Source organism: Anolis carolinensis, chromosome 5 (genome assembly GCF_035594765.1).
Source record: "Anolis carolinensis isolate JA03-04 chromosome 5, rAnoCar3.1.pri, whole genome shotgun sequence".
Lineage (NCBI taxonomy): Eukaryota > Metazoa > Chordata > Lepidosauria > Squamata > Dactyloidae > Anolis > Anolis carolinensis.
In genome coordinates, this window is record NC_085845.1 from 206,090,948 (window position 1) to 206,117,629 (window position 26,682).

Genomic DNA, 26,682 nt, shown 5'->3' on the forward strand with positions numbered 1-26,682 from the left:
AAGAACAGTTGGATTTCAACCGACCCTTCGACTGCTGGAGTTTTTGTTGACCAGTGCTGACTCTCCGAATGAGAAGGCAGCCTGGAGAAGGAGGGATCGGTGAGACCGGGATGATGATTTTTGGAACACTCTGCATGGCAACCAGAGTCTCACCCCATCGTCCTCCCCCTGACAGTCCCGAGGCTGTTAGGAATGGTGGGAGTTGAAGTCCAAAACACCTGGTGGGAGGGCCCAAGTTCGCCCATGCCTGCACTAGACAGTACTTTACTATTGCTTGGGGGTTTGAGCAAAGAAACTCTGGTTCGGGCGGAAGAAAGACCTGACAAGGGTCGGAAAAGGGCCCCGTCCCACCCCCATGAGGGTCCCGCCGAGGCTCACCATTGCCCCCGATGACTTGCAGCTCCGGGTATTTGTGCTTGATGTAGTGGATCATGCTGATCTGATAGACGGAGTTTCCCTGCGAAGAGTCCTTTGTGCACCGCGGGAAGAGACAGAAGAGGCGAGAGGGGATGATGAGCACGAGACTTTATCAAGAAAGGTGCACCCCTAAATCCTGCCCCACCACCCACACACAATTATTTCAAGGAGGAGAAATAAAGCCAAGACGGCCCTGCACGAGAACCGATAATATTCACTGCAACTTGAGGGAAACCCAAGCAGGATTTCGTGCTCGGCTTCAGGGATTGTTTTTATTTTTATTTTATTTTACAGTATTTATATTCCGCCCTTCTTTCTCACCCCGAAGGGGACTCAGGGTGGATTACAATGAGCACATATGATTTGCAACCCAGTTATTATTATTATTGTTATTATTATTGTTGCTGCTATTATAATGATTTGCAACCCAGTGATTATTATTATTATTGTGCCGTCCGCCAGACAATAAAAAAAAACTATAAAGCTGAAACGTGCCGTCCTTTATCCGGGCGAACTGCAAATCCCTATAAGCTGTCCTAAAATATTGAACGACTGAGTCTGGAGAACTTCAAAAAAGGATGTTTATTCATACAAGGTTGTAAACCTGGCACAGATCTTAAAGTTGCAGAAAATGAAACAAATTTCCATGGGTTTTAGTTGCAGAATTATCCCTGGTTCCAGAAGGCAAAGGTGATTATAAAACCACTATACCCTAATCACGCTGTCTATATTAGAAGGAGAAACTCTTTCCTTCCCTATCTTTACAGCAAAGATTAGTTCTAGAAGCGATGGAATAACCCTGCTCCTCTAACTAGATTTCCTATTCCAGATCAGTATAATTCAATACTTATCTAATTTGGATAGGCTTAGATTGGCCTGGTTTTGAGGATGATTTGTCCCAGTTAGCCTTGCACAGCTCCAGCACGTTGGAAGACTATAGCCAGAATGAAACTCTAAAATGGAGACTAGACCCTGGTAAAAAGGGCGGTCCTAAGATGTTGTACTCTTTGACCAATCATTGCAAAGAAAACTGCAGCCAGCTCTTGCAGACTTCAAGCCACCTTTCCTGGGCTTTTGCAGCCAGAGGCTGAAACAAAATGCAAAGGAGGGAAAACAAACAAACGACCAATAGGTAAGGCAAACCATCGTCCTGGGGGACGGAACAATTATTGTTATTACTGTTGCTGCTATTATGATTTGCAACCCAGTTATTATTATTGTTGTTGCTGCTATTATAATGATTTGCAACCCAATTATTATTATTATTATTATTATTGTTGTTGTTGCTGCTATTATAATGATTTGCAACCCAGTGATTATTATTATTATTATTGTTATTACTGTTGCTGCTATTATGATTTGCAACCCAGTTATTATTATTGTTGTTGCTGCTATTATAATGATTTGCAACCCTATTATTATTATTATTATTATTGTTGCTGCTATTATAATGATTTGCAACCCAATTATTATTATTATTGTTGTTGTTGCTATTATGATTTGCAACCGTTATTATTATTGTTATTATTATTGTTGCTGCTATTATGATTTGCAACCCAGTTATTATTGTTGTTGTTATTATTGTTGCTGCTATTTTAATGATTTGCAACCGTTATTATTATTATTATTATTATTATTGTTGCTGCTATTATTATTATTATTGTTGTTGCTGCTATTATGATTTGCAACCCAGTTATTATTATTATTATTATTATTATTGTTGTTGTTGTTATTATTATTGTTGCTGCTATTTTAATGATTTGCAACCCAGTTATTATTATTATTATTATTATCGTTATTATTATTGTTGCTGCTATTTTAATGATTTGCAACCCAGTTATTATTATTATTATTATTATTGCTGCTATTATTATTATTGTTATTATTGTTGTTGCTGCTATTATGATTTGCAACCCAGTTATTATTATTGTTGTTGTTATTTGCGGCCACAGAAGGACAAGCCCCAACTCCAGCACAGAGGAAGCAAATTGAGCCATGGCAGCCTGGCAATAGAGGAGGGTCTGGATGGAGCTGGAGACCCCTTCCGGCTCTAGGGCCCTCTTGTTGGCTCCCTTGGGGTGACCTGAGCCTACAATCCGGGGGTCAAGGGTCACGGGTCGAGGGCGGCCACTCACCAGGACGACCACGTCGACCCCGGCCTGCGTGAGGAGGTCCAGGCGGTACTTGTCGTCCTCCCGGGTGCCGATGGCGGCGCCGCAGAGCAGCTGCTTCCGGGGGTCCTTGGAGGCCAGCGGGTAGTCCCGGTTCTTCTTGAGGTCCGTGCGGGCAATGATGGCCACCAGCTCGTCCGCGTCGTTCACGATCGGAAGCTTCCCTGCAAAAAAGGGGGGGAGGAGGAGGGTCAACGGCTGGCCAATGGGGACAGGCTCTGGACATCGTCCTTCCGAGACCCCTTCCAGACCCTGACCTTTCTTTCCCAAGGCCAGAGTTTCTGCAAAATGCCACAAAGGGGACTCTCTCACAGATCCCTTCTCGGCATTTCCGCAATCCGCCCCAACAGTTGCTGCAACGGTTGCCGAAGACCTTGAAGACGGTATGGCATGGGCCAACTTGGGCCCTCCCTCCAGGTATTCTGGACCCCACCTCTCTACCGGCTGTTAGGAATTGTGGGAGTTGAAATCCAAACCACCTGGAGGAAGAGCCCAAGTTGGTCCAGGTCTGCGCTAGTAAGACCTCACACTGGGGGTAGTGTTGGCCCTGAATAATAATAATAATAATAATAATAATAATAATAATAATAATAAACTTTGTTTGTATTCCGCCCTATCTCCCAGCGAGTGTGACCAAAAATATGCATATACAGTAGAGTCTCACCTATCCAAGCCTCGCTTATCCAAGTTTTTGGATTATCCAAGCCATTTTTGTAGTCAGTGTTTTCAATATATCATGATATTTTGGTGCTAAATTCGTAAATACAGTAATTACAGCATACCATTACTGCGTATTGAACTGCCTTTTCTATCAAATTTGTTGTAAAACATGATGTTCTGGTGCTTAATTTGTAAAATCATAACTTAATTTGATGTTTAATAGGCTTTTCCTTAATCCCTCATTATCCAACATATTCACTTATCCAAGCTTCTGCCGGCCTGTTTAGCTTGGGTACGTGAGACTCTACTGTATTATGTGTGGGTATGAATGAGTGGAATGAATGAGAGTTAATAATTTTGGAGACACCATTCTAAAATATTAAGGCCTGCGATGACTAACTACCTGCTTGCTGAATTGTAATTAAAACCTGCTGATGAGACCTGAGATAGCTGACCTGCGTGGCAAACTGTGATAAGAACGGTGGCAATGATAAGAGAAATGTTTACACCAAGTTAAGGAAATGTTTACAACTGTTAAGAAGGAAGTCAACACAGAGCTGCTTGGGTCTGCTAACACCAATGAAGAGGGATCGACATCTATTCCCTTGGTCACCTTTTTTGCTCCGCTGCAGGATCTCGTTGGCTTCCTTCAAGGTGACGCCGGCGGGGGCCACCACCAGGTCGCTGCGCTTGGTCATCACCTGCATTTGGGGTCCGAAAGGAGACCAGGACATAGGTTAGCCTGTGGTGTCCCAGAGCCACCCCTCTCTGACCATAAGGCACCACACCAACTGAATGGATCTGCAAGCAGTTGACTGAAGAATCTGAATCAGTGATTCCCAAAGTGGGCGCTGGAGCGATCCGGGGGGGCAGTGATGGCACCTATTAGGACACGGGGGCGGGGCCATGGGAGGGGCGGGGCCTCTTCCCAAGTGCCGGAGACAGGGCTGAGCCCCTGAGGCGCCTGTTAGGACACACAAGGGGCGGAGCTAGAGGAGTGGGCGTGGCTTCTTCCCAAGAGCACGAGACAGGGCTGAGCATCTATACCTCTCCTGTGGCTCTTGTTGGGACACAGAGGGCGGAGCTAGGGAGGGGGCGGGGCCTCCTTCCAAGAGCCCGAGACAGGGCTGAGCCTCTATACCTCTCCTGAGAGGCCTTTTAGGACTAAAGGGCGGGGCTAGGGGTGGGGCGGGGCCTCTTCCCAAGACAGGGCTGAGCCTCTATACCTCTCCTGAGAGGCCTTTTAGGACTAAAGGGCGGGGCTAGGGGTGGGGCGGGGCCTCTTCCCAAGACAGGGCTGAGCCTCTATACCTCTCCTGAGAGGCCTTTTAGGACTAAAGGGCGGGGCTAGGGGTGGGGCGGGGCCTCTTCCCAAGACAGGGCTGAGCCTCTATACCTCCCCTGAGGCACTTGTTGTGATGTCTCATGGGCCTTGTAGTCCTGTTCCTAGCACTGTTGTGACAGATGAAGAGGAAAATTGGGTTTTCCCACCGTTTCAGCCAGAGATGAGGCCTTTGCAGCTGCAGGATGTTTGCCCACAAGAAGACAGCCAAACAAGCCTTGAGGCGAAATCTCCCCCGTTTTCTCGCCGCTTTAATTATAATCAAGATAGACACGCTAGGGAGGCGTCTCGCAGAAGCGCCCGGATAGCTGCCAGACAATTAGAAGATTAAAGTTCTGCTTCCCTTGGGAAAGTTTAAGGAGTCCTGCATCTGGACAGTATAGGTTTCGGTTCTTGTTCCCCAGAGAAAGTGTTCTTTGGCGGGAAAACAAGATCCCTATATAGATGTTTGCCACCAAGGATTCCTTGCGGAGTCAATTCGTCAGCTCGTGGAGCGAGATCGTGTGTAGACTTCGTACTCCAGTTCCCAGCTCCTGAATCAGGTTCCCAGCCCTGCCTTGTTCCACGGATTCTTATGGACTCAGTTCTTGTTCCACGTATGCCTTGTTCTAATCGGACCTTGCCAAGCCTCTGTTTTTGCCTCGCCTTGCGTTTAGGCACGGACCCTGCCTTTCGGATTCCAGCCTTGTTTCCTTGATGCGGATTTACCTTAAGCCTCAAGCCCATGGACAGTTCCCCTCACTATTGCTTGTCAATTAGTGAGTGTTTCGGTAAAGTGGATTATAACTTTGGACTTTAATATCTCATATTGGATATTGTTTTCCTGGACTATATTTGACCTTTCCTGAAAGGTCTTCTTCTGAACTATATTCTACACTTATTTTTATTGACTTTATATATTTCCTTAATAAAGATATTAGATAGAATCTGGCCTCTGCGTATGGTTATTGGTGCTCTGCAGCCTGGGTCGTGACACTTGTTAGAACACGGGGGCGGGGTATAGAGGTTCAGCCCCGTCAGGCACTTGGGAAGAGGCCCCGCCCCCTCCTCTAGCCCCGCCCCCTGTGTCCTGGCAGGCGCCGCAAGACAGAGATAGAAACTCAGCCCTGACTCAGAGCTCGTAACTCCGCCCATCCCAGTCCTGGCCGCCCATTTGTGGCCCCGCCCACCTCCTCTCCCCCTCCCAGCCCTACATCTTGGACGAGGGGAGAAGCTCAGCCTCGCTCTCTTGAGCAGGAGCCACACCCACCCCTCTAAGCCACGCCCCCCTTTCCAGGGGGTGCTGAGTCTTATTTTTTCTGGAAAGAGGGCGGCAGGCCAAATAGGTTTGGGAACCACTAATCTATATAACAACCAAGCAATAAAGAAGATTAAAAGGTAAAGTCTCAAAAGGTTTCTTCAAGACATCAGCAACAGTCCACCACTTCCAAGGTACAGGAATAAGTCACAAGGCACAAATTTGTGAAATCCAAAAACACAAGGCAGAGTAAAAGACAAGGCATGAGCTTGGTGAACTGGAACCAGGAAAAAATGCCCTTGGATTCAAAGAACAAAACTTGGCATGACAGTAACTATGAATTAAAATCCACATAGGAAACTTAGAGCATGAACAGGCATGACTGACTTGAAGCACCAACGTTGACCCCAATGAAGCAACAGCCGTTCCCCTTTGCCTTAATAAACCTCCTTCCCTGAGAAAAACACATTTCGTTTCACTTTCTCAGCAGATAATTTATCTGCTCTTTTTTTCTCGAAGATGAACTGACCGACGAAGGAGCTGGGAACTCTTTCTGTGTGTTTACAAAAGCCTCGCCTCCTATCTGCCAGCTCATTACCCTCTGCAGCTGCATCTGAAGAATCTCCCTCTTACATATGGCAGCTGACTGTCCTCCAACACCAAAATTATAGAAGCCTTGGCACCAGCGTCTGCCATCGACTTTTCATCATCTTCTTCTCCTTTATCAGGAGGATTTTTAACTACTGTCCACAAATTGTCTCTTAACAAATAATTCATCATTTTAAATGACCATGTGGCATAATTACTGGCATTCAGCCTTTCAAAAGGAGGTCCACCATAATTCTTCAGCCTCGCAATAGTCTCTAATGGTCGCTATTATTCCCTATTGGGACTACTGGGCCCATAACCTTTGTTTGACGAATGGGCTTAACAACAAAAGACCCTCACCATAAAGGTATACAGCAGAGTAGTAGCAGCAGCGTGACCCAGAACCAGTAGCCAGTATAAGATGAAATAAAAACACACAGACTATTGTTATCTTCCTTCAGAGGCTTTTCTTGTAGAAAAATAATATGGTTGTACTATTTACAAAAACAAGGTTTCCATATCATAAACAAAATTCTTTATACTTCCTTGTTATATCTTTGCTTCAGCTTCTTGCCTTCAAGCTGGGCTTCTCTCTCTCAATCTTCAAACTGAAGCAGCTCTTTCCTTGGAGCAGTCAAGCACAGCACTCCTTGCACTGAGGCATTCTTCACACAGAAGGAAGTCTTCACACAGGAGGAGCAACTAACTCACAGTCACACCTGCTTATATTAACTTACTGGTTTTGCTTAGTCATTGCATCATTTTAACTCTTTCACTGCCTGTGCATCATTTTTTTTGTAATTAAAAATACACTGTTAATTTTCAATATTTCTGACAAAGCGGCCCCTTTCAGAAGTTTGGCCTTGAGGCTCCGGTCTCTGTTCTGCAGAAACCTCTAGCTGTAAGGCAAGCCTGTCAAGACCATCATCTCCACTGCAATCACACACAGGCCAGGCCCAGACATCTCATTGACATCAGGCACTAACACAAGTATCACAGGCTGTCCTGTTTTGTCTTTTAAGAACAGCCTTAACACACTGTAGTAAGTAAACGAAAACTGCTTTACTTCAGCAAAACATAAAGAACAGCACACTCCGTGGAATGCAAAAGAAAGCAAGGAAGTCTTAGGGCAAACATAGTTCTTAGTCTCTGATAAATTCCCAAATCAAATAGCAGTCTTACTTTAGACACAGCAATAAATCCTTAAGAGCAGTTTCCCAGATGCAGACTCGAAGCAGGCACAAGGGGAGAGAAGGCTGAGGCATTAGAGTCAGTTTGTTAGCAGCAAGAACTGGCTGCACCTGCTTCTGATTTATAGCCTTGAGTTCCCCCACAGCTGCTAGGGCAGTTCCCAATTACTTGGCTGCATTTCTGGCAGCTATTCTAGCTGAACGACATCTTTGCTCTGTTTCCTTTCCCCTTTCCTGAAATGTGGTTATTTCCTCCTCAGATTCCAACTCCCCCTCAGATTCATGAACACCTTCCTGCTCCCTTTCCTCTTCTGAAGAAGAGGAATCCCTAACACAGGCTGAACTACAACAATCCCTTTCCTCCCCATTATTCTCATTATTATTATTACATTTATTATTATTCTCATTATTCGTATTATTATATTATTTGAAACACAACAAGATGAGTCCACAGCAGATATTCTACTGGCTGTTGTATTGGGTCACACGTCGGACACTTCCCAAGTTGTTGTTGTTGTTGTTGTTGTTGTTGTTAGGTTTATTATGTTTATTATGAAAAGCACTGTACCCAATCCCCGCAAATATAGTCCACGCCACACAGGTTTACATTTCCATTCCTCCCAACACGAGATTAATGCGTTGGCACCCCCTGGCTCTCCTTGGTCCTTACCTCGCTCAAGGGGGTGTCATAGTCCTTCTCGGAGAGGAAGTCGATGTCACGGGAGGTGACGATGCCCACCAAGGTGCTGCCCATCTTGCCCGCCTCGGTGACCGGGATCCCCGAGAAGCCGTGCCGCACCTTGGCCTCGAAGACGTCGCCCACCGAGTGCGAGGGGCTCAGCACCACCGGGTCCGTGATGAAGCCCTGCTCAAACTTCTGCACCAAAGAGAAGCCACAGAAGCAATGCCTCAAGGAATGTATGACAAAATGGGCGGTAAATTTTGGAAGAACAATTAGAATGGAGCAATGGGAAATTATGTGGAATCGCAAAATGAAGCAAATGTATTCATACGATTTGAAAGAAAATTTGATCAAAATGTTCTATAGATGGTATATAACGCCACAGAAACTAGGATACTACTACAAAGATATGAATACCGCCTGTTGGAAATGCAAGCAACATGAAGGAACATTTTTTCACATGTGGTGGACGTGTGACAAGGCGAAAAAATTTTGGAAAATTGTCCACGAAAATATGCAAAAGATTCTAAAAATTAATCACCAATTCAAACCAGAATTCTTCCTATTAGGAATTACGGAACTGAAGCTAACAGAAAATGAGGAATTGTTAATTAATTATATGACCACGGCAGCAAGGATCATATATGCAAAGTATTGGAAACAGGAGGAAATACCGGAGGATGACCAATGGCTACTTAAACTAATGGAAATTAAAAATATGGATAGGCTAACATATATAATAACAAAACATCAAGGAGTACCCAGGAGAAGTACGGACTGGAAACCAGTCTTAGCTTATATACAACAAAGAAGAATGATAACATGTATATAGTGAGAAAAGACTGAGACTTTAATTATAAGATACGGATGGATAATATCCGTAACTATGAGACAGGTAAAGACAAACTGACAATACGAATAGGTCGCGGGACTTGAAAAGCTTTACTATAGAGAAGCAGATGCAGAAATGGAAGGAAACTATTACAGGGGTAGAAACCTCCCCTGAGAGACAATCTGGTTTAGATATGGATGGAAGTCAAACTAGATGTGTGTGTGTGTCTTTTTTTTTTTTTCTTCTTCTTCTTTTCGGGTTCTTCCTTCCCCTCCCCTTCTACCCTCCTCCCCAATTTCCTACTTTCCTATAACCAAAATGTTCCCCCACTTTTATTGTTATTTTATGAAATATAAATTTAAAAAAAAAAAAAAAAGAAGCAATGCCTCAAAGGGGTGTCCAAGCTTCTCTCTAACCCAACCATGGGCAAGCATCGGCCCTCCAGGTGTTATGGACCTGAAGGGCTGAAGTTTGCCCATCTCTAATACATATACCGTATATACTCAAGTATAAGCCGACCCTAATAGGAGCCGAGGCACCTCATTTTACCACAAAAAAGTGAGGAAACTTATTAACTCGAGTATAAGCCGAGGGTGGAAAATGCAGCAGCTACTGGTAAATTTCAAAATGAAAATAGATCCCAATGAAATTATATTGAGGCATCAGTAGGTTAAAGATTTTTCAATATTTACCGTATTTCAAAGAAAAACAGTAAAGTAGCTCTGTAAGTCGAAAAGTAGGGTCAACAAAAACAATATGGTAATAACAATACTTTAATAATAATAATAAATTTCATTTGTACCCTGCCCAATCTCCCCATGGGGACTCAGGCCAATTTCCAACATAGTAACAGGCCTATATAAACAATGCAGAGCTAGATATAGATCCAGAGCTAGATATAGATCTATAATTATATATACTAATTTCACATATGCATTTCCCCTGAAATGTTTGAAAATCTTCTTTCTCTATATATGTGTGCATTTCCCTCCAGGAATATTTGCAAGCCCTAAATATTTATGTTTATATCTATCTAGAAATCTCTCTCTGTGTGTGTGTGTGCATTTCTCCTGCAATATTTGCAAGCCCTACATATCTATATTCATATATATCTATCTAGACATCTCTCTCTCTATAGATAATTATATCTGTATAAGATTTGCAAAGACTTGCAAACATATGAGACAAAAATTCATATATAAAATAATGTAGATAGATAGATAGAAATATAAAGGTACATAGAGGGCTTGCAAAGGCTTGCAGGGGGAAATGCCTATATATCTGTAGCAGAGATTAACAAATATTTCAGGGAAAAATGCTTCTATAAGATTAACGGGTATATATATATTCGTCCTGACTTGCAAGGGCTTCATTCCTTTTTCAAAACATTCCCTTGGTTAAGAGCGAGGGAGGCTTTGGAAAATTAAACACTGATAAGGGAGGGTAAGAGGAGAGATAAATAGATTATATCTTGCAAGCAACAGCCTCCTCGCTCTACTGCTGGCTTGACCTTGACCCGATTATAAGCCGGGGGAGGCTTTTTCAGATCATAAAAAGGGCTGAAAAACTCGGTTTATCTTCGAGTATATACGATATATATCCATCCCCACCACAGAATGGAGAGAGATGCTCACCTTCACCTTTCGGACCTCGTTGGCCTGGAACTCGGGGGTGCAGTTGTGGTGGATGATGCCAATGCCGCCCATCAGCTGCAAAGGGAGCAAAGGTCAGAAGGAAGGAAGGAAGGAAGGAAGGGTCAAAACACACCGCCACCCCCAAATCCATGGGACCGGTCAGCCCTTCAGGTTCAGAACAGCCCGCCCACCCTACATGGTCCAGCCTAGTAGGGGTTAGAATCACAACATCGTAGAGTTGGAAGGGACATCTAAAGGCTATCTAGTCCACCCCTTCTACCATGCAGGTGAGCTTGAGGTTGGGCCTTGTTCAGCCTGTGATTGTCCCTGCACCTGTCTTGTCAGAGGACTCGAATTTGGGCCTGAGATGCAGCCAGAGTTTGTCTCAGTGGATTCTGGGACCAGAGGCATTATGGTTTCAAGAAGGCAGCTTGAACCGCATTCCTCAAAGGAGTCAATGTCAGACATCCTGGTCCCAGATGGACATTCTAGTTCGGGTTCTGGAAGTGATAAGGGTAATGATCTCGACAGAAGGAAAGTGATAACTCAGCAGAGGAGAGAAAGGGAGTGTGTCAGACGCAGTAAACGATTGCTATTAAAATGAAATAATGAGCAGGTTTCTCACGGGAAAAGACCTTGAGTTTCCCTTAAGAAGGGCTGCTTTCTCTGAAAGATTCAGAGGTGGTAACTTTGCTTATTCAAGAGAAGAAGATCTCTGCTTCATGCTCCTGTGAATTCCATGTTATTTCCTGCAGCTTTGTACCTTGATTCTCCTTCCAGCCTTGTTCTTGTTTCTGGGGATTTCTGTGTATCCAGTTGAATGTTCCTGTAACCTTGCAGTCTGGATCTCTGCTCCAGTGAAGACCCTTGCCTTGTGTTCCATCACTGACTTTGTTCCTTGGACTAAACCTAGAGTTTTGTGCCTGTGCTCCAGTTTGACTCATGCTTTGGATTAATCCTTGATATCTTGTTCGGACTGTTCTTGACACCTTTCTTGGGACTGACTCTGATATCCGGTTTGGACTCTGTTCTTATAGACTCTTAATTCAAGATTTCCAAGTACTTTGTTCTTGTGGATTTAAACCCATTCTATTGACTCTGAACTTTGAAATTGCTACTGCTTGCATATAACCTTCAATAAACAGTCTGTTGCTTATATTCTGGGGCTCCAGTGTGGTTTTGAGGTGCCTTCGCAGCAACACATTCAAAGTCCCCCTAACAGATGGCCATCCAGCTTCTGTTTCAAAGCCTCCAAGGAAGGGGCTTCCACCAGACTTCACGCAGAGAGTTCCACTGCTGAACAGCTTTTAACTTCTTCCTAATGTTCAATGGAATCTCCTTTCCTGCCATTTGAACCCATGGCTCCATTGAATCCTAGCCTCCAGAGCTTGCTCTCTCTTCCTTTTTTTTAAAAATGATTTTTATTGAGTTTCTACAACACATAACCATTAAAAACTACAGCTACCAAAAAGAGAAAGAGAGAAAAAGAAAAAAAAACCCCACACATAAACATTCACATACTTATTGTACTTCCCTTCTTCCTTTTTGGGGATCCATTTAAGTCAACTTTATAATTGTTTTTCAGTCCTGATTGTATTGGTATATCCAAATTAATTCTTCCGTAACAAGGCTTGTTTCTTACTGCATGTCCATATACTTTTTATATTGGTCCCAGTCCGTCTTTTTTATTGGCTGTCCTCTATGCATCTTCAGTAAAAATGTTAGTTCATCCATGTCCCTTATATCTTCAATTTTCTCAAGCCATTCTTCCTTCCCCGGAATTAATTGTGATTTCCAATGTTTTGCATAGATAATCCTTGCAGCTGTATTAATATATGTCAATAATTTGTCATCGTTTGCGTTAAATTTTGTTTCTGAGTCTGTCAAATTTAGTAAATAATATTCTGGTTTCATTGGAAATTTTTTCCCTAATATTTTCTGAGATTCTGTATGTATCATTTTCCAGAATTTACCAGTCTCGTTACATGTCCACCAAACATGATAGCACGATCCAATGTGGTCTTTCCATTTCCAGCAGGAGTTTTGAGTTCCCTTATCCATTTTTCCTTGCTCTCTCTTCCTAATGACTCCCCTTCATCCATTTATACATGGCCGTCATGCCTCTCTTCTCCCAACCTTCTTTCCTCAGATCTTTCAGATGTCCCTCAGAGGGATCATTCATGGTTGCTGGTCCATCTGACCACAAGGAAGACCTTTCTGCAGACACCAGGAAAGCCTTATTGGTTAGTTCCATCTTTGTGCATTCAGTAGCAGGGCAAGGGGCCAGATATTGGGGCTGGTGGGGCTCCATGGAGCCCTATGAAGGATTCACATGATTGGGTTCAAGTTATTAAGGTCCATGGCCGGGCTGTGGTGCAGCTGGTTAGTAACCAGCTGCAATAAATCACTACTGACCTAAAGGTCATGAGTTCGAAACCAGCCCGCATCGGGGTGAGCGCACGACCATTAAAAATTGCTCAGCTCGTTGTTGACCTAAGCAATCCGAAAGATAGTTGCATCTATCAAGTACGAAAATTTAGGTACTTGTCACGACCCAGGCTGCAGAGCACCAATAACCATACACAGAGGCCAGAATCTATCTAATATCTTTATTGAGGAAATATATAAAGTTAATAAAAACAAGTGTAGGAAATAGTTCAGAAGTAGATCTTTCAGAAAAGGTCAAAATTAGTCCAGAGAAACAATGTCCAATATGAGATATTAAGGTCCAAAGTTGTAATCCAATAACCGAAACACTCACTTTGCCAAGCAAAGTGAGGGGAGAAGACAAGGTCCTTTAGTCCATGAAACTTAGGCAAGGCAAGGAAATAACTTGATTCTTGGATACAAGGCTTAATTCAAGGCAACAAAGAACAAGGAGCAAAAACAGGATCCGTGGTAAATTCGTGGCGAGGTCAAGGAAGGCAAGGCTGGGTCCGTGAAGCAAAACAAGGTCCTGGGAAGCAAAGCAAGGCTGGAAACGGGAGCGTAGTCCACACACAACCTACTCCCGTAGTTGACGAATTGACTCCGCAAGATTCCTACGAGGGCAAAACACCTAAGTAGGGTCTCGGTTTCCCGCCAAGAGCAGATTCTCTGGGGAACCAGAAGCGAAAGCCATTCTCTGGGTCCAGATGCATGACTCCTTAAAGTTTCTCATGGGAAGCAGGCTAATCAACCATTTGTTTGGCCGCGATTCTCAGGCTTCTGCGATTAGCCTGTTGAGCTCCTCTCTGTTGTTGACAATAATCACGGCGAGAAAAAGGGGGAGATTTTGGCTCAGGGCTTGTTTGGCAAACTTCTGGAAGGCAAACCTCCTGCAGGTGCAAGGGTTCCAGTTCTGGCTGAGAAAGTTCCAATTCTGACTGAAACGGAGGAAAACCTAAGTTTTCCTCTTCATCTGTCACAACAGCGCTAGGAACGGGACTACATGGCCCATGAGTCATCACAGTACTGCTTATATGGGGAGGCTAATTTAACGAATTTACAACACCGTAAAAAATGTCCTGCAGCATGCAGAAAGAAATGAGGAAGTACTCCATTAAGGACTCAGTGTCACAGTGGACAATGAAGCAGCAGCTCCCCCTGTGGCCGGAATCGAGCAAACCCTGAGGAAGCCGGAAGCTGGAAAGGGTTAAATTGCCTCTGTGCCTGTCTATATATGTTGTGTGTCTAATAATGGCATTGAATGTTGGCCATGTATATGTGCATTGTGATCCAACCTGAGTCCCTTTCAGGGTGAGAAAGAAGGGCGGAATATAAATACTGTAAATAAATAAATAAACAAGTTCCTGTGGGATCACTAAATGCAATATAATCTGACATGATTCCACTAGAATGTATATCATTGCTATTTTAAATTTTTATTTGATGACGTTTTATACTTTTTATTGATGTATTTGTATTGTTGTTTACATGATTTTAGTATGTTGTAGGCCGCTTTGGGTCCCGTGAGGGAGAAAAGCGGGATATAAATAAAGCTTTATTATTATTATTACTATTATTGTGGTGTCGAAGGCTTTCATGGCCAGAATCACAGGGTTGTTGGGTGTTTTCCGGTCTGTCTGTCCATGTTCTAGAAGCATTCTCTCCTGATGTTTCGCACACATCTATGGCAGGCATCCTCAGAGGTTGTGAGGTATTATTATTATTATTATTTTTATTATTATTTGAAACACAACAAGATGAGTCCACAGCAGACACACTGCTGCTGTTGTATTGGATCACACGTCGGACACTTCCCAAGTTATTATTAAGTTATTATTATTAATATTAACTTAATAATATTGTTATTATTAAGTTATTATTATTAAGTTATTAAGTTGTTGTTATTATTACTATTATTATTGTGTTGTCGAAGGTTTTAATGGCTGGAATCACAGGGTTGTTGTGTGTTTTCCAGGCTGCCTGGCCATGTTCCAGAAGCATTCTCTCCTGACGTTTCGCCCACATCTAGGGCAGGCATCCTCAGAGGTTGTGAGGCATTATTATTATTATTATTTTATTATGACACAGCAAACAAGATAGATATGCTGGATTTCGTATCACAAAATCACAAGTCGAATATTATTATTATTATTATTATTATTGACACAACAACGTTGTATGACACAGCAAACAAGATAGACATGCTGGATTTCGTTTCACAAAATCACAAGTCGAACACTTCCCAAGTGTCTAGGACTGTGTGATGTATTTTCGGATGATGCGTGCAGATCCCAGTAAGGTGGCCTTTTGCAGTTGGCAGATCGTAATTTTGTCAATGTCTATTATTATTATTATTATTATTATTATTATTGACACAACAACGTTGTATGACACAGCAAACAAGATAGATATGCTGGATTTCGTTTCACAAAATCACAAGTCGAACACTTCCCAAGTGTCTAGGACTGTGTGATGTATTTTCGGATGATGCGTGCAGATCCCAGTAAGGTGGCCTTTTGCAGTTGGCAGATCGTAATTTTGTCAATGTCTATTATTATTATTATTATTATTATTATTATTATTGACACAACAACGTTGTATGACACAGCAAACAAAATAGATATGCTGGATTTCGTATCACAAAATCACAAGTCGAATATTATTATTATTATTATTATTATTATTGACACAACAACGTTGTATGACACAGCAAACAAGATAGACATGCTGGATTTCGTTTCACAAAATCACAAGTCGAACACTTCCCAAGTGTCTAGGACTGTGTGATGTATTTTCGGATGATGCGTGCAGATCCCAGTAAGGTGGCCTTTTGCAGTTGGCAGATCGTAATTTTGTCAATGTCTATTATTATTATTATTATTATTATTATTATTATTATTATTATTGTGTGTGTGTTAAGGGAAAAAGGCTCACCCTAGTTGATTACAATCCGCAGGCTGAGTAATTGGGATAATTAAGGTCAACCAGTTTTGGGCCACTTCCGGAGGAGTCTCACTGGGAGAGCTTACTGTATGTTTTTGGCATGTTTTCTGATGGAAAGCACAGCATGAATTGAGTTTGAGACTCCAGAAGAACCGTGAGTATATTATTACCATAAAGTTTGTACTGAAGTTGCTGTTCTTCCACGAACTCTGCTATGCAAGAGTAAAGTTTCAAGTTTTGCATTTTCTTCTACGTGTGTTACTCTTTTTTGAATATACATTATTTTGTCCTTATGTTGTTTGGGCCTCTGCCCCATGTAAGCTACCCCGAGTCCCCGCAGGAAGATGGTGGTGGGGTATAAATAAAGTTGTTGTTATTATTATTATCAACACAACGACGTTGTATGACACAGCAAACAAGATAGATATGCTGGATTTCGTTTCGCAAAACCACAAGTCGAACACTTCCCAAGTGTCTAGGACTGTGTGATGTATTTTCGGATGATGCGTGCAGATCCCAGTAGGGTGGCCTTTTGCAGTTGGCAGATCGTAATTTTGTCAATGTCTATTGTTTCCAAATGCCGGCTGAGATCTTTTGGCACGGCACCCAGTGTGCCCATCACCACTGGGACCACCTGCACTGGTTTCTGCCAGAGTCTCTGAAGTTCAATCTTGAGGTCCTGAGAGCGGCTGAGTTTTTCCTGTTGTTTTTCGTCAATGCGACTGTCACCTGGGATGGCAACATCAATGGTCCAAACCTTTTTCCTTTCCACAACTGTGATGTCTGGTGTGTTGTGTTCCAGAACTTTGTCAGTCTGGATTCGGAAGTCCCACAGTATCTTTGCGTGCTCATTCTCCAAGACTTTTTCAGGTTTGTGATCCCACCAGTTCTTTGCTGCGGGCAGGTGGTACTTGAGGCATAAGTTCCCATGAATCATTTGGGCCACAGAGTTGTGCCTCTGTTTGTAGTCTGTCTGTGCAATTTTCTTACAGCAGCTGAGGATATGATCCATGGTTTCATCGGTTTCCTTGCACAGTCTGCATTATTATTATTATTATTATTATTATTATTATTATTATTATTATTATTATTATACAATATACAAATGACAGGAAAGGAGATTCCACTGAACATGAGGACGAACTTCCTGACCGTAAGAAGAGACGTTCAGCAGTGGAACTCTCTGCCTCAGAGTCCGGTGGAGGCTCCTTCCTTGGAGGCTTTGAAACAGAGGCTGGATGGCCATCTGTCGGGGGTGCTTTGACTCTGGCAGGAGGATGGACTAGATGGCCTTTAGGGTCTGCAAGAAAGGCCGTCTGTCCCTGCCCCAACGGGGAACTAACTGGACCCACGGAGGCATTTCTGCCCCACTTCCCACAGACACTACGAGTTTATACAATTCAGAACTGGGAGGGACGCAAGGGGCCCATATAAATGGGGGTCTCACCGCCATGGCGATGGCCATGTCCGACTCCGTGACGGTGTCCATTGGGGAGGAGATGAGGGGGGTCTTCAGGGTGATCTTCCGGGTCAGCGCCGAGGTCAGGTCCTGCACCGGGAGGGAGGGAGGAAGGAAGAGCATCCGCCCATCAATCAATCTATTGCATTTATTGACATCCTGCTTTTCTCCTGAGATGACACCCAAATTAAGAACTTGGGACAACAGTCGGAACAAAACTTTTGAATTGTCCTTCCATTCTTCTTCATGATGGTTGTATATACCAGGGTTGAATGAAAAGTAATGCCTCCACCTTCGTAACTCCTCTGCGCAGGGTTCCATACTTTGCACTTTAACAACACAACCGTTCAATGCTAAGGCTTCCCGCCAAATGGAACTAACTGTACAGGAAAGTCCACTGAACAAGCGAGTACTTGCCTCAGACCAGGACTTCCATCTGTTCAGGAGTTACGAAGGCGGAGGCATTACTTTTCATTCAACCCTCGTAAATGGTTTACTAAACGTTTTCAATGCATCAAGCTGTATTATATGTGCATTTAATGCAATGTTTATACTACTTCATTCATTGCTGTATTTATGGAATATCTACCTTGTCTTTTCTCTCGGTTAATGTTTTTAACTGATGATTCATATTGCATTTTAAATACGTTACAGTTCCCCATCTTCAGTCCATGGGGAGAGGCATATAATAAGAAACAACACAACAACCACAACAACAACAACAACAAAAACAACGACGTGCACCCACTGCAAATAGCATCGTTGGTCCTCCTTGTACCAGGAAGGTGTCCTGGCATCCCTTCTTGGCCTGACCTTCACCAGCTCAGATCCCAGATTATCCAACAAGTCCATTTGGCCTAATTAGCGCTGACGAACTTACTCCCCCCGCCCAAACCCTCCGCCCTTGGAAACCATAAAGAGAAGTCAGGTTGTTAAAAGTAACACCATGTCACACCATGTCTGTTCCTGGGTTGTCAATCTCATTTCCTGATTGGTTCTATCCTGAAAACATGGGGAAAGTTGTCATAGGCTTTCATGGCCGGAATCACAGGGTTGCTGTGTGTTTTCCGGGCTGCCTTGCCATGTTCCAGAAGCATTCTCACCTGCCGGACACTTCCCAAGTTATTATTAAGTTATTATTATTAATATTAATATTAACTTAATAATATTGTTATTATTAAGTTATTATTATTAAGTTATTATTCCCAAGTTATTAAGTTATTATTATTATTATTACTATTATTATTGTGTTGTCAAAGGCTTTCATGGCCAGAAGCACAGGGTTGCTGTGTGTTTTCCGGGCTGCCTTGCCATGTTCCAGAAGCATTCTCACCTGTCGGACACTTCCCAAGTTATTATTAAGTTATTATTATTAATATTAATATTAACTTAATAATATTGTTATTATTAAGTTATTATTATTATTATTACTATTATTATTGTGTTGTCAAAAGCTTTCATGGCCAGAAGCACAGTGTTGCTGTGTGTTTTCCGGGCTGCCTTGCCATGTTCCAGAAGCATTCTCACCTGTCGGACACTTCCCAAGTTATTATTAAGTTATTATTATTAATATTAATATTAACTTAATAATATTGTTATTATTAAGTTATTATTGTTAAGTTATTATTCCCAAGTTATTAAGTTATTATTATTATTATTATTATTATTATTATTATTACTATTATTATTACTATTATTATTGTGTTGTCAAAGGCTTTCATGGCCAGAAGCACAGGGTTGCTGTGTGTTTTCCGGGCTGCCTTGCCATGTTCCAGAAGCATTCTCACCTGTCGGACACTTCCCAAGTTATTATTAAGTTATTATTATTAATATTAATATTAACTTAATAATATTGTTATTATTAAGTTATTATTATTAAGTTATTATTCCCAAGTTATTAAGTTATTATTATTATTACTATTATTATTGTGTTGTCAAAGGCTTTCATGGCCAGAAGCACAGGGTTGCTGTGTGTTTTCCGGGCTGCCTTGCCATGTTCCAGAAGCATTCTCACCTGAAGTTTCACCCACATCTATGGCAAGCGTGTTCAGAGGTTGTGAGGGCTACTGGAAAAACTAAGCAAGGAGAAAAAAATAACAATTTTTTTCTCCCCCATCCTCCTATTGTGATGGCTGCTCTTCCTTCCGGACTTGAGTCATTTATTCATTTCTCAAAGAAAAACGGCAGAAAAAAATGAGGGGAAAAAACGGGATAAAAAGCCGAGGGAAAAAACGAGGAAAAAAGGCGAAAAAATTGAGTGGAAAAACGAGGAAAAAATGGGGGAAAGGAACAAGGGGAAAAGAGAGGAAAACGGAAGGGAAAAGGAGAAAAAAACTGAGGACAGAAGAAAAGGAAAAACGGGAAAAATGAGAGGAAACGGGGAGAAAAAAAAGGGAAATAAAGGCCTGAAAATTGAGAAAAGGAAATTAGAAAAAAACGAAAAGGAGAAAAAAGAAGAAAAAGAAAAATTGAGAGAAATTTTTTTAGAAAAAATCAAGGGGGGGAAATGAGAAAAAGATGTTGATAAAATGGGAGAAAATGAAGGGAAAATAAATATTGAGAGAAAAACGAGAGAAGAAATTGAGGGGGGAAAACGAGAGAAAACGGGGATCAAAACAAGGGAAAAGGAGAGAAAAGTGAGATTAAACAATAGAGAAAATCGAGGAAAAAAGAATGAAAAAGAGGAAATTTTAGGAGAGACAAAAGAAGGGTAAAAATAGGAAGAAAATGGGTTAAATTGGGGGGGAAATAAAGAAACTGGAAGAAAATGGGGTGAAAACGTTAAGATTTTAAAAAGTAAAAAAATCAATAAAAATAAGGGGAAAATTGAGAAAAAAACTGAGAAAATAAGAGAAGAAAATGAGGGGGGGGGAAGGAAAAGAAAAATTGGGATTTTTAGTGGGGGGAAATGAGGCCATGAAATAGTCGAAAATAACGAGGAAAAAGAGGAAAAATCGGACAAAGGAAGGTTTATATAGATGTGGAAGGTCTGTCTCCTGGACCTTCCACAAATATATAAACAACCTCTGAGGATGCCTGCCATAGATGTGGGCGAAACGTCAGGAGAGAATGCTTCTGGAACATGGTCAGGCATCCGGGAAAACACACAACAACCCCATGGGGAAAGTTGATCAAACTGCAAAAACTTTGTCTCTGCGGGAGGGAAACACTGCTACAGCACATTATATTATATTAAAACATCATATTATAAATATAATTATGGTAATTTAATATACTGTATATACTCGAGTATAAGCCTAGTTTTTCAGCCCTTTTTTTAAGACTGAAAAAGCCCCCCTCGGCTTATACTCGGGTGAGGGTCCTGGTTGGCTTATATTTGGGTCAGCTTATACTCGAAAATATATGGTACATTTACTATTTTTCTCTATTATTATTGGTATTATTACATTTATTATTTTACTCTATAATTATTATTATTATTAATAATAATACATTTATTATTTCATTCTGATATTATTATTACTATTATTATTATTGCATTTATTATTTTACTTCTATTTATTATTAAAAGGGTACATAAGCACATTTACATTGAAGAAGATGAGAATAATGATTTGATCAGAGTTGGACAATCTCATCTTAAATTTGAGCTTCATGTAAATATTCAAAAACATTTAACCTACTGATGCCTCAATTAATGTAATTTTATTGGTATCTATTTTTATTTCTGAAATTTACTACCCTCGGCTTATACTGGAATCAATGTTTTCCCAGTTTTTTTGTGATAAAATTAGTTGCCTTGGCTTATATTCGGGTCGGCTTATACTCGAGTATATACAGTAATTCCCCTGGGGAGAAGAGCGGTATATAAATGAAATAAATAAATATTATTGTATTACATTATTATAATTATATTATATCATCATCATAAATTACAGTAATATTACTGTAAATATTATTGTTTTGCATTGTTATAATTATATTATATTATCACACTATATTACACTATGTAACACGGTTTTTGTCCCTGGGTTATATAAATGGTTCTATCATAAAAACATGGGAAAAGTTGATTAAACTGCAAAAAGGTTGTCTTTGCAGTATGTCCTGCAGCACATTATATTATATAATGTTATAGTTATATTTATTACTATATCATATTATTACATTATTAAGGTATTGTAGAATTGCAAAATATTATGCTATGTTCCGGGGTTATAAATATCCTTTCCTAACTGGTTCTGTCACAAAACCATGGGGAAAGTTTATTAAACTGCAAAATCTTTGTCTTTGCAAGACAAATCCAATGAATCTCAACCAATTCAACAAAGTTTGTGGCTCAAAAACAAACTAGAACTTTAGTACTACATTCAAACTACAAACAGCACAATTTCACCGGAAATAACACTTTCAAACCAGAAACAGACCAGAAATGGGCCCAAAATAGCCTGTTTTAAAGACAGAAAGTGACCTAAACACTGGCTTCCTGTTTATTTCAGAAAATGCACAATAACAACAACAACAAAACAACAACAACATGCATCCACTGGGAATAGTTTTTAATTCACTTCCATCCCACTTTTTTCCCAGCAATAGGATTCAAGGCAGCTAACACCACATATTGAAATCAATGCAAGTGGATAAAAACAACACAAACATTACAACTATAGTATTAAAAACAATGACATGACCTGGATGCAATCATTCCTGAGAATATTGGAAAGCCTTCTTATTCACACACATACACACACATATGTATATTACTGTAGAGTCTCACTTATCCAACATTCGCTTATCCAACGTTCTGGATTATCCAACACATTTTTGTAGACAATGTTTTCAATACATCATGATATTTTGGTGCTAAATTTGTAAATACAGTAGAGTCTCACTTATCCAACATAAACGGGCTGGCAGAATGTTGGATAAGCGAATATGTTGGATAATAAGGAGGCATTAAGGAAAAGCCTATTAAACATCAAATTAGGTTATGATTTTACAAATGAAGCACCAAAACATCATGTTAGACAACACATTTGGCAGAAAAAGTAGTTCAATATGCAGTAATGCTATGTAGTAATTACTGTATTTATGAATTTAGCACCAAAATATCACGATATATTGAAAACATCGACTACAAAAATGCGTTGGATAATCCAGAATGTTGGATAAGTGAGACTCTACTGTACATTAATTACTACGTAGCATTACTAGCCTATTGAACTACTTTTTCCGTCAAATTTGTTGTATCACATGATGTTTTGGTTCTTAATTTGTAAAGTCATAGCGTAATTTGATGTTTAATAGGCTTCTCCTTAATCTCTCCTTATTATCCAACATATTCGCTTATCCAACGTTCTGCCGGCCCGTTTATGTTGGATAAGTGAGACTCTACTGTACTTAGACCTACTAATACAAAACCTATATATCTACAAACAAATAAACAAACAAACCGATAAACGAACAAAAACAAAGTAAAATGCTTTTTCTAGAATAAAAGGAAACATATTATTGCTACTACTACTGTATTCTATCCATTTCCAACCATCACTAGAACTTATTATTATTATTATTATTATTTACATCTCAGCTGTCCGGAGTCTGATACCATCTGTACAATATCTTATAGAAAAAAAGATACTATTCCCAATTTCCAAGCAGAATCTATTTTGCAAACAAATTTAATCCATTGTGTCTTCGAACGCTGCTACGCCCACCCTTAATAAAAAGGGATTTATAGTCAGGAATTTATAGTTTCCCAAGGGGAACAAGGCAGAATGAGATAAGCGGGGTTCTCTCTTTTGCATAAAGCCTCCCAGGACTCTCCCAGTCCAAGGAAATTTGGGTTGAGACTCGATGAGAGTCATTGAAAAACTATTGCAAAATGTGCTGTAAAATGGGCTGGGCTGTGGCTCAGCTGGTTAGTAGCCGGCTGCAATAAATCACTACTGACTGAGAGGTCATGAGATCGAGCCAACCCGGGCCGGATTGAGCGCCCGACCATTAAATAGCCTAGCTCGCTGTTGTCCTAAGCAACCTGAAAGATCATTGCATCTGTCAAGTAGGAAATTTAGGTACCGCTTTATGCAGGGAGGCTAATTTAACTAATTTATGACACCATAAAAAACATCCAGTAACATGTGGAAGAATGAGGAAGTACTCCATCAAGGACTCGGTGCCACAGTGGATGATGAAGGAGCAGCTCCCCCTGTGGCTGGAATCGAGCATATCCTCAGGAAGCTGGAGTAGGTTAAATTGCCTCTGTGTCTGTCTCTGTCTCTATGTTCATGTGGCATTGAATGTCTGCCATGTATGTGTACATTGTGATCCGCCCTAAGTGTTGTATCCCAGCCACAGGCTGGCCAGATTCTAGATGAAGATGGAGGGGATTCTGGGGATTCTGGATTTGGGATTCAAGATCAGCAGTCTGAGGCAGAAGTTAGCTCAGACATGCAGTTGCAGGATGAGCTGCTGATTCCAGGAGAAACAGATAACGGTCAAGCTGACATGAGAAATATTGAGGGAGAGACTTCAGCCTTGGAAAATAATGAGGATGACGGTTTAGCTTCTGACCAGGTGCAAGATAACGGGGAGTTATCTAAAGAAGACCGTTTGTCTTGGATGGGTTCCCAGGTCCGTAGAAGTGAGCGTTTGGCGCGCAAACGTGAATCTAGCTGTGGGAAGAGGAATGCATTCCTAAATTGTTATTAAAGCCTGCTTTCACAGACTATTCCTTGTCACTGCAATTTCATCGCTTCATCTGTGTGGAAGTTCTACCTAGCCAGCGTTCTAGGATTCTTGGGCCTTGCTCTTTGGACTCTTTGCCTTGTGCTTTATCGTGGATTCTTGGACATTGTTTTTGGACTCTATGGACTAATTCTTCACCTTGTGGATTATCTTGGGTTCTTGGACCTTGTGCTTTGGACTCTATGGACCAATTCTTTGCCTTATGGATTATTATTCCTGTTATGCTCTTTGAACCTATGGACCTAGCCTTTTGGATTATTAGACATTTGTGTACTTTGTGAATCTCTTGGACCTATTGACTCTTTCACTACAACTTTGAATTACCTTTTGATTGCTTGCTTGATTTATATTCTCCTTTGCTTAATAAAAACTTCAAAAGACTACCTGTATGTCTGACTATAGCAAGGTGAACTTAGCCTGAGGTGCGACACTGAGTCCCCTTCGGGGTGAGAAAGACGGGTGGAATAGAAATACTGTAAATAAATAAATACGTAAATAAATAAATAATGTCCCTTCTGCAGAAACAAAGTTTGGGCAGTTTATTACACTTTCCTCATGTTTTTTTTAATGATAGAACCAATTAGGAAATGACACGGACAACCCAGGAACAAAAATCGTGTTACACAGAGACTCGAACTCACCACCTCGTCCGCTGTGAAGTCAATGAATCCGGGAAGGATCAGGAAGTCACTGTCGAAAGAAAGGGAGAAAAAAGTGTTACTCTCACCAAACGGCCAACCAGGGAAAGGAAAAAATGCTTATTATTTCGGTGGAGACCCTGGCGGACCATGGAGGGGGCCCAAGAGGCCATCTAGTCCAACCCAGAACAAAATCCCCCTCCACCTGACCTCCGCTTTCAAAACACTCTGATTCAAGAGAGTCCAAATCTCTTCTCTTCTTGGAAGATGCATTCTGTTTTGCCACTTTTATTTTCCACCCCACTATAAATCTTCCACGATTTTGTAGCACTTTATTATAAAACTACCTCGTGTTTGCAAAAATCGCTTAGCGCACTTTTGCCCAGCCCGTTTTTATGATTTTATTGCTGTATTTTAATATGTTTTTACCAATGTTTTTGCTAATTTTTTTATGTTAATGCTTGTTCTCATTCGCGCGTGGTTTTTGTTGTTTGATGTGTTTTATGTTCCTTATTGCATTTGCTTGGGCTTTCGCTTATTTTGATGTTTAATGTTTTAATGTTTAATGCTTTTAATGTTTGTGTATATTTATAATTATTTTATGCCCCGGCATGGAATGTTTGCCATATTTATTTATTTATTTACTTACTTATTTATTTAATACATTTATATCCTGCCCTTACAAATTTAATTTACATACAATATTATATTATTAGCATAACACAATACTGGCAATAAATTACTACATTGACATTGTACTATATCAATATATTGTAATATTATTAGTACAGTAGAGTCTCACTTATCCAACACTCGCTTATCCAACGTTCTGGATTATCCAACGCATTTTTGTAGTCAATGTTTTCAATACATTGTGATATTTTGGTGCTAAATTCGTAAATACAGTAATTACTACATAGCATTACTGTGTAATGAACTACTTTTTCTGTCAAATTTGTTGTATAACATGATGTTTTGGTGCTTAATTTGTAAAATCATAACCTAATTTGATGTGTAATACGTTTTTCCTTAATCCCTCCTTATTATCCAACATATTCGCTTATCCAACATTCTGTTGGCCCGTTTATGTTGGATAAGTGAGACTTTACTGTAATATTACAGGTAATATATAATATATAATTAATATTTTTATGTTGTATTATTAGTATTATATTGTATCACAAAATATTATTATTAATATTATATGCATATACAATCTATATATATAAATGAGTGATGGCATCACAGCGACCCACAAAACAACAAAACTACAGGCCCCCCAACCTCGAAATTTGACAACACAACCCATCATCCATGCGTCTAGGTTGATACAACAAAAAGAAAAGAAAAATAAAGTCCTACTTAGAGGGAGAGCAATAATTGTTTTTATCCAATTGCTGCCATTTAGAAGGCTAAGCTCCGCCCACTTGGTCTCCTAGCAACCCACTCAGCCCAGTGTTAATAAAATAAAAAATAAAATAAATACAAATAATACAATAAAAATAATTAAAAACACTAAAAAATTAATACAATAAAATACTATAACAAAATAACTAAAAATAATACAACAAAATAATAAAATATAATAAATAAAAATGATAAGTTACAATAAAATTAATTTTAAAAATACAAATAACGTCAAATAAAAATTCCGCAACAACTTTTAACCAATACCACCACCACTTTCCCACAGCAACGCGTGGCTGGGCACAGCTAGTCTATATATATAAAAGAGTGATGGAATCCTGGCACCG

At 40.6% G+C, this 26,682-nt stretch overlaps 2 protein-coding genes across 5 annotated transcripts in view; one reads left to right on the forward strand and one right to left on the reverse strand.

Annotated features, from left to right (window-relative positions):
* Positions 1 to 26,682, forward strand: part of LOC100551841 (C-type lectin BpLec) — a 520,120-nt gene that overhangs the window by 364,139 nt on the left and 129,299 nt on the right. The window lies entirely within an intron of this gene.
* impdh1 (inosine monophosphate dehydrogenase 1) overlaps positions 1 to 26,682 on the reverse strand; it is a 70,197-nt gene that overhangs the window by 36,660 nt on the left and 6,855 nt on the right. For 3 of the 4 annotated variants that reach the window (XM_062981267.1, XM_062981270.1, XM_062981269.1), the window contains exons 3-9: positions 24,932 to 24,980; positions 17,571 to 17,672; positions 10,754 to 10,828; positions 8,276 to 8,482; positions 3,862 to 3,949; positions 2,553 to 2,752; positions 378 to 469 (exon numbers count right to left, since the gene is read on the reverse strand). In XM_062981267.1, coding sequence (XP_062837337.1) covers positions 378 to 469; positions 2,553 to 2,752; positions 3,862 to 3,949; positions 8,276 to 8,482; positions 10,754 to 10,828; positions 17,571 to 17,672; positions 24,932 to 24,980 — 813 coding nt within the window. The remainder of the gene's footprint in view (positions 1 to 377; positions 470 to 2,552; positions 2,753 to 3,861; positions 3,950 to 8,275; positions 8,483 to 10,753; positions 10,829 to 17,570; positions 17,673 to 24,931; positions 24,981 to 26,682) is intronic. The other variant, XM_062981268.1, reaches the window with a different exon arrangement.